The sequence below is a fragment of the Chelonia mydas genome, chromosome 9, assembly GCF_015237465.2.
Source record: "Chelonia mydas isolate rCheMyd1 chromosome 9, rCheMyd1.pri.v2, whole genome shotgun sequence".
NCBI classification, from domain to species: Eukaryota; Metazoa; Chordata; order Testudines; family Cheloniidae; genus Chelonia; species Chelonia mydas.
The window spans coordinates 38,858,905-38,873,320 of NC_057855.1; the positions used below are offsets into that span (position 1 = coordinate 38,858,905).

General features: G+C 39.7%; 1 protein-coding gene across 2 annotated transcripts in view; it reads right to left on the bottom strand.

Annotated features, from left to right (window-relative positions):
* PXYLP1 (2-phosphoxylose phosphatase 1) overlaps nucleotides 1-14,416 on the bottom strand; it is a 104,131-nt gene that overhangs the window by 32,957 nt on the left and 56,758 nt on the right. For both annotated transcript variants that reach the window (XM_037908994.2, XM_043522543.1), the window contains 2 exons: nucleotides 1,795-1,947; nucleotides 573-699 (listed from right to left, as the gene is read on the bottom strand). In XM_037908994.2, coding sequence (XP_037764922.1) covers nucleotides 573-699; nucleotides 1,795-1,947 — 280 coding nt within the window. The remainder of the gene's footprint in view (nucleotides 1-572; nucleotides 700-1,794; nucleotides 1,948-14,416) is intronic.

Below are 14,416 nucleotides of genomic sequence, written 5' to 3' on the forward strand. Positions count from 1 at the left end.
ATACATGGATGAGTGAGCTGGATTACAGTTGTAAGAACCGTAACTTGGAATTTCTACACTTTTATCCAATTAATCCCAATCAAAATGCTTCATTAATATAATTTGTGTGAAAAATATTCATATGCATCTGTGCGCTATTATATCATTTGATTTTTTTACATTTTTAAGGACCAAATGAAGAGATTAAATATAATCTCAATGCACACGGCCTGCTATGACAGAAGCCATCTTTTCAATGACAAACTATTTTGTGTGTAGCTAACACACATTGGATTTTTTGATAATGCCATGACTCTCTAACTTTATCCAAGTAGTAGACATGCTAAACAGACTTCAAAACAACAGACTGCTACATTACTAATAAAAAAAACTTGGACAACTGTTCATAGCTGAGTGAAGAGATGATCAACCATTCCCAGATAGCTGCTTTACAAACTGGATCCACAACAACAACAGTCATTTCTCTCTCTCTAATTTTGTTCATGACCATGACTCAGCTCTCACACAACATTTGGAAATGTTACAGTAAATGTCAACATTGAGAGAGAAATGGTAAAATCCAGGACGTTTACCTGCTAGACACCAATGTACAGTCGATCTCTGGTCTTTTTGTTTTGGGAATGGCATACAGTGGATATCTATCCCCATGGCGAATCAACACGTGGACAGACACAAGCTTAAAATAATGGGGTGCATGACCTATGCGGAATGAAGAAGTAAAATTAAACATCGGTCTTAATCCTCTCCATATGTTTTCCAATTCTACTATTCCAAGTAAAAAAGCATGCATTATTGTTAATTATTTGTTGTTTATCCACACTGTATTCAGTACTTAGAGAATATGGAGGAGAGACAGTCATTTATCCTGAAGTATTTATTTCAATTCAAATAATAATAGACACCTATAACGGCTCTAGGTGCCCAACATATAATACTACAATAGAACCCCAGAAATGTCAGAATAAATTATTCAAAAAGCAACTCTGTTACCATAAAGCTCCTTTCCTCCCCTTCTTTAATCATTCTGGGAAGCATACCCTCAGCCCCCTCCAAAAACCCAATTCAGCAGATGACTTTTCCAGCATGCCTAGAAAGTCACCAAAATGTGGGCTACTTTGGATCCAAGTACTGTTTTTTTAATCTTTACCTTAGGTTTACTTTCTTAGGTGACTGACTGATATAAGCACTTAACTGACATTAGTGGATGATACAAAGGTATAGTGATATAAGATGCTTTGTGCCATACTATGGGGTGAGCAGTCCAAAAAATGTCTTCCTCAACTGAAGTTAGAGGCTGCTTTCCCCTCCCATCATTATCTCTTTCCATGGTTCCCACCAACTTAACCTGTCATTTCTGAGGAAGCACCCCAATTGCTTGTGTCCCAGTTTGACTCTTCAGCATTAACATGTTCAAAATTTCACACCACTAGGAAGTGATTACACTGTTTCAAACAAAATGCTAAATATTTTTAAACAACAGCTACAATCTATATTTTCTCTCCTTTTCCCCCCCGTCCCTTTGTGGATCTTACAAAAATTTAACTGTCAGAAGAACCTTTGTAGGTCTCCTTTAGCAACCAACTCCAAAATCAAAACACAAAATAAGGAGAAGGAGGAATTGAGCATTTTTGGCAACTGAATATATTTCAGTAGCCAGTCAAGATTTTTGCGGCTAGCTCCAAGTTCTAAAGCATTTACAATACACACTTAAAATCACCATTTCCAGTGCTAACATGTAGGACCTAATAATGAAATAAACCCTGTCAATTGTCTACACCATGTCACACAGCCTACCTTCCATGCTGCTTTCAGTTATGCTAGGAACGTTACAGTAAACACGAGCTTCATAAATAGGATCAATTGCAGGGGGTTCGGTCAGTGGATCAGGCATTATTCTCTTTCGGCTCTTAGGGTTCAGCCCATCTTCCTTGACTGGAATTAAGTGCACTAAAAGACATAAAATTAATAACATTTGTAGTAAATTAATACTGGTCATTACATCCATATTATTATTTTAATAATGTGCAAAATATTCAGTTGTAAAAATTGGTTATTTTACCAGGAAATGGACTTCCATGAAAATCAGTCACACTAGTCAGAGCACTAATTCTGGGTTCATCCTGTCAATTTTTGATGCCGTTATATAATGAAATCAGGAAGACCCTAAAGAGCTCTCCTTGGAGTAAGACCTCTGAAATCTATCTGGACATAAGAGTCACTGTTTTTGCCATTTGCACTCTTTTCCTTGAAACAGCTTCTTGTGTTGGATTTTTCCATGGGTGACAAGAGCAGCAGCAGGACTAGGAATTTAAAAACCTATATCAGACAGTGGATAAGACAGGAGTCATTATCTCCCATGATTGCGGATATAATGACTCTTCAGCATAGACCCTGAGAGGTCAGACAGGAGTTGCTGAAGAAAAAGACAGGTTTCAGAGTAACAGCCGTGTTAGTCTGTATTCGCAAAAAGAAAAGGAGTACTTGTGGCACCTTAGAGACTAACCAATTTATTTGAGCGTGAGCTTTCGTGAGCTACAGCTCACTTCATCGGATGCATCCGATGAAGTGAGCTGTAGCTCACGAAAGCTCACGCTCAAATAAATTGGTTAGTCTCTAAGGTGCCACAAGTACTCCTTTTCTTTTTTTGAAGAAAAAGAGATACACATCTTGGTAAAGGAACTTGTAGCCATAGGACTATTGGGACTGCTCTTGGTAAAAAGCAGCTGAGAAAATAGTTTAGGAAATCCAATATTTAGAAAAGGAACTTCAACATATAAAGGGGAAAAACAGATTTTGGTCTGTTCTTTATGGGGATGGGAATGACTGAATTTCCCCAACTCTTCTTATTCTGAAGTCAGGTTTAATAGCTCAGGATAGTATTAACTCTGTTAGGCACTCTTGACAGTAAATATCACAAGCATTTACTTCAGAAACTTGACTCTACAGAGTATCTTAATTGGAAAGGTTGCTTTGGTTGCCTGCCTGGAGACTAGTTCAGGCAGGGAGACAACAACAGATTGTTGGCTTTATATTTCATCACCTCCTTGGAAACATCAGAAGTCTTCACTGCCAGTAGTACAGAAGAACACCCAGTGAACAGGTCTAAAGTACCCTTATTACACTTCCAACATGTCATCTTTTTGTGAGTGGCAGCCAATCTTGTTTTACACATAGGACAATTTAACCCACTGAAAATTTTCAGTACAAATGGTCATCAATTTAAGGTATGTAGTGATGACTGGGGCCTTGGGAAGTACAATGTATGGAGAAAGTAGTACATTTCAGTTTTGATTGTTCTATCTACCTAATTTACGATCTAGTAAACAGTGAGAATGGCAAAAATAACACAGGAAAAAAATCACATCAGTCCAGAATGGTTAAGCGATAAGAAAAATTCAGCTGAAGTAATTTTTTATATCAGAGAGTATTTCCCAGCCCAGGGATCAAGCATGGCCTAACCACTACTTGTCATGCAGGATCACTTCTTGCCAATCAGCTGTCCGCATGGACGCACTTTCGCTGGAGGACCAGTGACTGCTGTCCAAATGGCAGTCTAAAGCAGCAGTTTTTCACATGTGAAGCTAACTGCAGTGGGCTCACATATTCCTAGACATTTCCCCTTGAAAGCTGTCTCATAGATAAACTTGAGTAACTTGTTTTTAGTAAACTTTGATTTTACAATTTTCAGATATCACCCTTTCCCCCCATCCAGAGTTGTTGTTTACTTGTACAATAAAATATTCTTAAGGATGTCAAAATATATCTAATAATGTTTTTCACTTTATAATCACTGAACTTGAAACTGAAATGCTGCACACAGATGAAGTTTAAAAATAGAATTCACTCATGTTAGATGATAGCACAGACTTTTTAAATTGGAAAAAGCTATTAAAATATATGAGAAAAAGCTAAATTACATTAGATCATGCATGGTGCCCACAACATCTCAGTGTCCCTTTCAGAAGAATGTAAGAAATATGGATTTTAGAAAGGTTTCAGAGTATATTTTAGAAATATACAGAAAAAATTACCCAGTTTAACTACTATGGATTTACCCAACTAAAACAAAAACAAAAAGTCAACAAAAGTGAACATTAATGTTGTTGTGAAAATGCCCTTGGCAGTATCACACTAAACTGAAAGGGACACAAAGTCAACTCAAACTTGGATTTGTGAAACAAAATAAATGGAAATATTTCTCATAGGTCTTTGGCTTTGCAAAAGCTTGTTTCTACAAAATCCAAATATTGGACAAAGTTGAGTTGACAAAGTCTCTTCAGATTGCCTAGGTTTGAAGATTATTTTCTGTAGTAGCCCTTGAAAACTGCAGCTATAATAATGAACTCTCAAGGCTTTGCCCCTGTCAACATATTCCTTTCAAAGAGGGAAAGATTTTCTTATTGAAAATGATGGGGATGGCGTGGCTAATGTGATTAGGTCCTATGATGGTGTCACTTGAATAAGTATGTGGACAGAGTTGGCATCGATTGACAGAGCCAGAAGAGTACCCAGAAGTCACCTACTACAGGACAGGCCCAACAAAGAAAACAACAGAACACCACTAGCTGTCACCTTCAGCCCCCAACTAAAACCTCTTCAGCGCATCGAAGATCTACAACCTATCCTGAAAAATGATCGCTCACTCTCGCAGATCTTGGGAGACAGACCAGTCCTTGCTTACAGACAGCCCCCCAACCTGAAGCAAATACTCTCCAGCAACTACACACCACACAACAAAAACACTAACCCAGGAACCTATCTTTGCAACAAAGCCCAATGCCAGCTCATCTTAATTAATTAGCCTCTTACTCTACCTTTTCATGTTCTCTCTCTCTCTCTATATATATATCTATCTTCTTACTATATGTTCTATTCTATGCATCCAATGAAGTGGGCTGTAGCCCATGAAAGCTTATGCTCAAATAAATTTGTTAGACTCTAAGGTGCAACAAGTACTCCTGTTTTTTAATTATACTAATAAGATTATACTACCAGCCTCTGTAAATGCACATTGTTAAAGGAGATCAAAGTAGTTCCTATGCCTAATAAAAGAGTTAATGGAGGACTCCAATTACCCCCATATAAATTGATCCAATGTCCCAAGGAGACACGGTTTAGACAGACAACTTTCAAATGCTATAAGCAGTTGCTTTTTGGAACAGCTAATTCCAGAGCACACAACAGGAGACACTATTATCAGTTTAAGTAACTTACAGGGTTGGTGTAACTAATAGGGAACACAATATAATTAAGTTCAACATCCATTGGTGGGTGGTTGGGGGAAAATCATACCAACAACTAACAGTGACACTATATCCAAAGTAAAAAAAAAAAAAAAAAAGATATCAAAATCATTAGACTTAGCTCTGAAACTATTAAGTATAAGATAACAAAGAAGATGTGTAACCCTCAAAGAAGCAAAAACAAAAATAAAAACGTATTTAAGTATACTAGAAACAGGAAGCCAGAATCAGGGAGAAAAGAGAGCAATAAAGAGGATAATAAAGTTATTGCAGAGAAACAAAATTATTTCTTTACATCAGTCTTTACCACAGAGGGTATGGGGGAATTACACAGGCCTACCCTATCCAGTTAACGAAGACGAGGTACTACCAAAGATTGAAGTATCAAAAGAATTAGTACTGGAACAATGGATAAATTAAAGAACCACAAATCACCAGGATCGCATGGTATAAACCCAAGAGTTCCAAGGGAATCCAGTGGCTAAACTGCTAAAACTAATATGCATTCTCTGAAAATCAGCTGCAACTATTCATGATTGGATGGTGGCAAATGTTTTACTTACAGACCAGTTAACAGTGGGCTATCCCAAGTTTCTGTACAAAGACTAGTATTGCTTAACACATTTATCAGTTCTATGGAAATGGGTCAACAGCTGAGTGGCAAAAATTTCAGATGACACAAAATTATTTAGGTTAGTCAAGATAGAGAAATCTTTGAAGAACTTTGGAGGGACCCAGATAAGTCAGCTGAATGAGTAGCCCAACCACAAATGGAATTCCATTTTGACAAATACAAGATAATAATGCACATTGGAAGGAATGATCTGAACTACTCATACAAATTGAGGTTTCTAATTACCTGTAAGCACTCGGGTTAAAAAGACCCAAGGTACACCCCTGGACACGAATGTGGACACACTTCAATTTAAATTTCTGCTTAATGTGTAGCAGTGATCAAAAAAGCAAACTTTTTTTCTGAATGTGTAAGGAACAGGATAGGAAAACAAACAGTGAAAATATTATAGTTACATTATATCAGTCTATTATATAAGCCCTCAGTTGGGATATTATGTTTTGTTCTATTCAGATATGGGTTTGATCTGGTACAGCAATTTCTATACTCCTAGTGGCTGTATACAATAAGGTTATTTCTACTTATCCAATGTCGGAAGTGAACAATAAAAAATACTGTAATTTAAATACCTCTTTGTGGCTCTTTTTAAAGTTTCAATTCTATATCTTTGCCTCCCTGTCCTTTCTCCCTCTCCCTCACTAAATGATTAATATCCATTCCCACTTTGCCCTGTGCAATCTCAGAATTTCTCTCAATTGTTTTCAACTTCTCTTTTTTTCCCCTACCCTTCTGCCTTTTCTATGTCATCTTTTCAGTCTGATGTCTTTATTATTGTGCCTTTTCCCCTTCTGATTCCATTGCTTGTACTCTTATATTCCCTGTCTAATCCTTCTTTGCATGCATTCCCCTCCTCCTCCCACTGCCTGGCTCCTCCCCCACTCCCCACTACTTGGCACACACATTTCCTTTCTCCAACTGTGCCACCTCATCTCTGCTCCACAAGCAGCAGCTATTAAAAGCTCTTAGAAGAGCAGCAGTTTTCGCTGTCAGTACTCCTTACTGAAACTCCTACTCCTTAGTGTCAATCCTGTTTCTGCCCCTGAGCAGAGCTATTGACCAATAAACCCATGACAATATGGGGTCACAGGGATCGCTACAGCAAGTAACTCATGGAGTTGGCTACCTAATGTTGTCCCATCTCTTTGCTGCTTTTTCTGCTGTAAACTGCTATAATGTTAAATCTCTACTGTACAAAGTATTTTACATTACAATAAATGGCTATGACATATTATAGTTATTTTTACATTATGTGAATTCAGCCTTTAGTGCTATCAATATAATGCATGCTGTACAGGATCAAATGAAACTAAGCTAAATGTATCTCCGTGGAACAGTCAATTCTCTGTCAGTGCTTACATTTTCAAATTTAGAGCCCCAATTAACAGTATTTTAGAATAAGGCCCTTATCCTGCCAGGACTTAAGCATTTCTCTTGTCAGGAGAGGGACCCAAAAGTGTAAGATGAAAATTGCAACAGATTTAATTAATTTGCTATCTGAGCATTTCCAGAAGTCAGTGCAATGGATAAAAATGAAGATTTAAAGTATACTTTTGGAGGTTTTTGGAAACCTCTCCTACACTGAAACTATGCTATACAGACTATGTATGTATATCATTATTATACAAACAGCTTGACAACAGAGATGAAATTTAAGTAGCTTAGAAAGTTCACAACTTGTAAAAATGTTTAAAACTAGAGGAGCAGTAGTATACAATTATTTTAAAGGATATTTTAAAAAGTCAGGACTAATAGAAACAAGATACAATATATGATTTTTTCATTAATATCCAAATACAACAGCAAGGAAGCCCTGACTGTTGTCCTGCCACGCCAGAAAATGTCTGAAACATGAAAAAAGGAACACGTTGGCAAATAGACAAAAATAAAAAGGTGCCAAAATGGGCAATCTGTACAGTTAACTCTAAAAGAATTGCAGGAGGCTGTCCAGATGGTAGAAAAACAAAAAACAAAAAAACCCACCACCACAATCAACGGTCTAGGAATCTTTACGTCTGAATTCTCATGTGTTTTGTATTAAGAAAAATTTTAATTGGAGAAAAGGGTCCAAACTCTCAGCTAATGTAGGTCAGGGTAACTCCGTTGAAGACAATGGAGCTAAAACAATTTGTACTAGCTATCTGTCCCAAGGTTTTCATTGTATTTTTAAATTTATTAGCTATGTAAATATTTGAATTGCATATTACAGAATATTTAAACAAAAACAGACTTTTATACAAATGAGCGTATTACAAAAAAAGTTTATCTTTTACAGAAGCCGAGGAAACATTTTAAATATGTAAACAGTTTTGGCTAAGCAAACAGAGAAAATCTTTTGTATGAATAAAAAATAGCTACTTTTGAAACATGTTAACATTCCTTTGAATAGCTTTATCTTCACTGTATTTTAAATGTGACCTATTAAATCTAAAAAGGGTCTGATTAATTTGTTCTCTTGTTTTTGCAGAACAACTTATGAACTCCAGAAAGTGAGCTCACAGAACATAAATACTAGACATATAGTTTCTAAGCAATGGATGCAATCATTACAACAGGCACTTGAAAATAATTGTATCCATGATTACATGAGAAGTAGTCCCCTTAGAAAGAAAGTATAATTGAACAAATCAAATATTATACTCAGATGAATAACTGTAGGGAGGCAGTTCTATATAGGTTTTGAGTATGTAAAAAGAATACAGATGAAATTGACAGGAATAAAAAACTACACACTGCAGAAAATGAAATTATTACAAACTTCAGTCCACATAGAACAAAGCCTATGCTGTATAACATCAACTATCAAACTATTGCATTACAAATACTTTCCATTCTTTCCAGTATGGTTTTGGATATTAAAAACATACATAATGGTCCTGTAGCAATTTATACAGAAGAAGGACAGTTTTAGAAAAAATTAATCTATATTTACCTAGAAGCATAAAGGTATACAACAAAGCCATGTCCCAAACTTTTTTTCCTTTAGAACTGCAATGGGTCTGAGAGGAAAGTGTGGAGCAAGGCTAAAATGGCCACGTGTTTTTTTTTTTTTTTTCTCTTGCCACAGAGTGATCTAAAATTTTTCTACATTTATAAGACAGATGGTTCTTTCAGTTCCATGTGAGCAAACTATTTAAAGCATTGACATGGAACTAAGCCACACAGCAAAAACACAAAAAGACTATCTGGTAGTCTTACGCTAGCCTGTAAAAGCAAACAAGTATGTCTGGAACTACAAAAAAGTTACTTATCCCTCCCTCCAAGGTAAAGATTTTTTGGTATTAATAGGTCATTCCAAGGGTCACATGGTACACTGCAGACCAGACAAGTTTCTGAAATCCTCATGATAGCCGCAGGGTTTTTGTGTTTTATTTTGTTTGTTTGGGAAGAAAATGGAAGGGTAAAGCAGAGGACTGGTGAGGAAAGAACAAGAAGAAAGGGTAGAGGGGTGCTGAAACAATGAAATATGGAATGGGGAAGGAAGAATCTTCTGGCAGATATACAGCATTAAAAACAGTCTGGAAAAGACAGATAAGGTTTGAATCGCAGAGGTGCTAGTGTAAAATAATACTTATAGTGCTGTCAATTTAAAAGCAAGGTAGCATCACAAGTGCACTCAACTCAGGACCCTGCCATCCTGCCATACCAGTTTATGATTCCTGCCATCCTGCATCCTCTCCGTAGGGCCACTTCTAGAGCTTTGCTTTTTATACAAATGCATATGTGAACACCAGTGACATTCAAATACACTTGTGTGTGACAGAATAGAATCCACGGGTCCAACTTGATAGCTGTACATACGTTTTGCAATTTTGTGATGTAAAGATGTCTTGCGGCAGCTGAGCACTCTCACCTTAAGCGCACGTACAGCTGTACAATTATTTGTTCCATTTAACTGCTACCACATTAGAGAGAAGTTGGTTTGGCCAGTGCTGGACAAACAATTCTCACTCAGTAGATGTCATATTCACAGCCATTATGAGTAGAAGGGTGTTAAAAAAAAGACATTTAAGAGCTAGTCAATCAATGCAGGTAGGGGAAAGAGACTGGACTTTGACAATGTCTAGCATTGGAAGAGGACACTTGTCAGTGCAGAGCTATTCTTGGAGACATGTCTCCCTCCAGGCTATCCACAGCAGAATCCCAAATTCTTCCTCGTGCTCAGGTGAAGGAGGAGTGATTACGTGACCCTTGGGGTAAGTTTGTTGTCAGTAGTTTGTGTGCTTGTGGTGTGCTTGCTGCTTGACTGAAATATACCATGTGGTCTGTTTGTTTGGGGTATAGGCGCCTGCTCTGGGGCTGGAGCACCCACAGGAAAAAAAAAAAAAAAGGTGGGTGCTGGGCACCCACCGGCAGCCTCCCTACCAGAAACTCCCCCTACCCCCAGTGCCTCCTGCCGGCCAGCGGGCCCCACCGATCAGCACCTCCCCCTCCCTCCCACTGCCTACCGCGGATCAGCTGTTTCACGGCGTCAGGATGCACTGGGGGGAGGAGCGAGAGCGCAGCATGCTCGGGGGAGGGGGCAGAACTGGGCAGGGAAGGGGTGGGGCGTTGGGGGAAACGAGTGGGGGCGGGGCCTGGGCGGAGCTGTGGGACCACTCCCTGGCAGATTACAAACTCGACGCCTATGGTTTGAAGGACCATGTGCTGAGCCTAGTGGCCTGCTAGGCAAAGCTGAGAGCTTCTTAATAAGGCTTTGAACCCTAAAGCCCTTTAGCATCCATCAACCCTTAGCAGGGGGCGAGGCTACTCAGGAAGACCAGGGCTTTAAAAAGCCTGCTCACAAGCGACCAAAGGAGCTAGTGAATAGGAGCGGCGAACAGGGCAGTTTTGCGAGGGAGCTGAGTGGGGGTTAGATACCCTTAACATTCTTTAAATGTAAGGCCAAACCCCTCCGCTGATAAAAACAAAAAAAGCAACAAAGGAACGAGCTGCAGAAGTAAAAGGAGAATGCAGGCAGAAGTTCAGCAACAGAGTGGGGGCTATCCAGTTTATTTCACTCAATGCAGCATGTAGAATTACCTGCCCTATGGGCAGGTTGCGTATGTGTGCATTTGGTGCAAGGAGCTCCTGGCCCTAAGAGACCATGTACGGGCTTTAGAGACCTGAGTGGCTGAACTGGAGGAGCTAAGGGAGACAGAGAGGAACACATATGAGACTTTCTGGGACACAGTAGAATGGTCCCACCCCTGGTCTAACAGCTCATGTGCTGTTGAGGAGGATGAAAGTCTCAGGGAAGGAGACCATCCAACAGGAGCTTAGGGAAATGATCCCATAGTTGGGACCCTCCTTCCAGATGATGTTGTGGTATCCTCTCACACAGATACCACCTCTCCAGGGGGAGGGAACTCCAGTTATTAGGAAGAGACAGGTAATAGTTATGGGGGATTCGATCATTAGAAACATAGATAGCTGGGTTTGCAATGACTGGGAGAACCACATGGTGACTTGCGCTCCTGGTGCGAAGATTGCGCAACTCTTGACACATCTAGATAGACTTATGTGTAGTGCTGGGGAGAAGCCAGCAGTCATGGTACATGTAGGTACCAATGACACAGGGAAGGATAGGAGAGAGGTTCTGGAGGCCAAATTTACGCTGCTAGGCAAGAGATTGAAGTCCAGGACCTCTGTGGTAGCATTCTCTGAAATGCTTCTAGTTCCACATGCAGGGCCAGTTTGACCCACAGAAGTGCAGGATCTCAGTGCGTTGATGAGACGATGGTATAGGGAGGAGGGGTTTGGATTTATTAGGACCTGAGCAAACTTTTCGAAAAGGGGGAGCCTATACAGGAAGGATGGGCTCCACCTAAACCAAAATGGAACCAGATTGCTGGCACTTAAAATTAAAAAGGTCATAGAGCAGTTTTTAAACTAAGGGATGGGGGAAAGCCAACAGGCGCGGAGGAGCATGTGGTTCGGACAGAGACATCCCTTAGAGAATCTCCATTAATAGATCCTCCCCTGTATCTTAGTAAGGAGGAGAGGATGGACAATGATAAAATGCGGGTAGGATCAGATGAGAAACAGCCAAATGAAAAAGAGTCCCATTCAATTACATCATGTAATGGCAGACAGACAAAAAGTGACAAGTTCTTAAAGTGCTTATATACAAATGTTAGAAGTCTAAATAAAAAGATGGGTGAACTACAGTGTCTCGTATTAAATGAGGATATTGATATAATAGGCATCACAGAAAGGTGGTGAATTAGGATAATCAATGAGACACAGTAATACCAGGGTACAAAATATATTGGAAGGACAGAACAGGTCGTTCTGGTGGGGGTGTAGCACTATATGTGAAAGAAAGCATAGAATCAAATGAAGTAAAAATCTTACATGAAGCAAACTATACCAGAATCTCAGTGGATAGTAATTCCATGCTCGAATAATAATAATATAGCAGTAGGGATATATTACAGAACACCTGACCAGGATGGTGATAGTGACCCTAAAAAGCTCAGAGAGATTAGAGATGCTATACAAATAAAGAACTCAATAATAATGGGGGATTTCAACTATCCCCATATTGACTGGATACATGTCACCTCAGGATGGGATACAGAGATAAAGTTTCTTGACACCTTAAAAGCCTGCTTCTTGGAGCAGCTAGTCCTGGAACCCACAAGAGGAGATGCAATCCTTGATTTAGTCCTAAGTGAGCACAGGATCTGGTCCAAGAGGTGAATATAGCTGGACCGATTGGTAATAGTGACCATAATATAATTAAATTTAACATCCCTGTGGCAGGGAAAGCACCACAGCAGCCCAACACGGTAGCATTTAATTTCAGAAAGGGGAACTACACAAAAATGAGGCAGTTAGTTAAACAGAAATTAAAAGGTACAGGGCCAAAAGTGAAATCCCTGCAAGCTGCATGGAAACTTTTTTTTAAAGACACCATAACAGAGGCTCAACTTAAATGTATACCCCAAATTAAAAAGCCATAGTAAGAGAACCAAAAAAGTGCCACTGTGGCTAAACAACAAAGTAAAAGCAGCAATGAGAGGCAAAAAGGCATCCTTTAAATAGTGGAAGTTAAATCCTAGTGAGGAAAATAGAAAGGAGCATAAACTCTGGCAAGTGATGTGTAAAAATATAATTATGAAGGCCAAAAAAGAAAGAATTTTAAGAACAGCTAGCCAAAAACTCAAAAAAATTGTTAAGAACATCAGAAGCAGGAAGCCTGCTAAACAACCAGTGGGGCCACTGGACGATCAAGATGCTAAAGGAGCACTCAAGGACGATAAGGCCATTGTGGAGAAACTAAATAATTTTTTTGCTTTGGTCTTCACAGCTGAGGATGTGAGGAATTCCCCCAAACCTGAGCCATTCTTTTTAGGTGACAAATCTGAGGAACTGTCCCAGATTGAGGAGTCATTAGAGCAGGTTTTGGAACAAATTGATAAATTAAACAGCAATAAGTCACCAGGACCAGACGGTATTCACCCAAGAGTTCTGAAGGAACTCAAATGTGAAATAGCAGAACTACTAAATGTGGTTTGTAACTTATCATTTAAATAAGCTTCTGTACCAAATGACTAGAGCAGGGGTTCCCATACTTGTTCCGCCGCTTGTGCAGGGAAAGCACCTGGTGGGGCAGGCCAGTTTGTTTACCTGCCGCGTCTGCAGGTTTGGCCAATCGCAGCTCCCAGTGGCCGCGGTTCGCTGCTCCAGGCCAATGGGAGCTGCTGGAAGCGGCGTGGGCTGAGGTGACATACTGGCCACCGCTTCCAGCAGCTCCCATTCGCCTGGAGCAGCGAACCGCGGCCACTGGGAGCTGCGATCAGCCGAATCTGCAGAAGCGGCAGGTAAACAAACTGGCCTGGCCCTCCAGGGGCTTTCCCTTCACAAGCGGCGGAACAAGTTTGGGAACCACTGGACTAGAGGATAGCTAATGTGATGTCAGAGGTGATCCCAACAATTACAGGCCAAAAAGCCTGATTTAAGTACCAGGCAAATTGGTTGAAACTATAGTAAAGAACAGAACTGTCAGAAACATAGATGAACATAATTTATTGGGGAAGAGCCAACATGGTTTTTGTAAAGGGAAATCATGCCTCACCAATCTACTAGAATTCTCTGAGGTGGTCAACAAGCATGTGGGCAAGAGGGATCCAGTGGACCTAGTGTACTTAGATTTTCAGAAAGCCTTTGACAAGGTCCCTCACCAAAGGCTTTTAAGCAAAGTAAGCTGTCATAGGATAAGAGGGAAAGTTACCAATCCATGCGAGGACCGTTAAAAGAAAGGAAACATAGGGTAGGAATAAATGGTCAGTTTTCAGAATGGAGAGAGGTAAATAGTGGTGTCCCGCAAGGGCCTGTTCTGGGACCAGTACTATTCAACATATTCATATATGACCTGGAAAACAGGGTAAAGAGTGAGGTGGCAAAATTTGCAGATGATACAAAACTACTCAAGATAGTTAAGTCCAAAGCAGACTGCGAAAAGCTATACAGGGATCTCACAAAACTGGGTGACTGGGCAACAAAATGGCAGATGAAATTCAACGTTGATAAATGCAAAGTAATGCATATTGGAAAA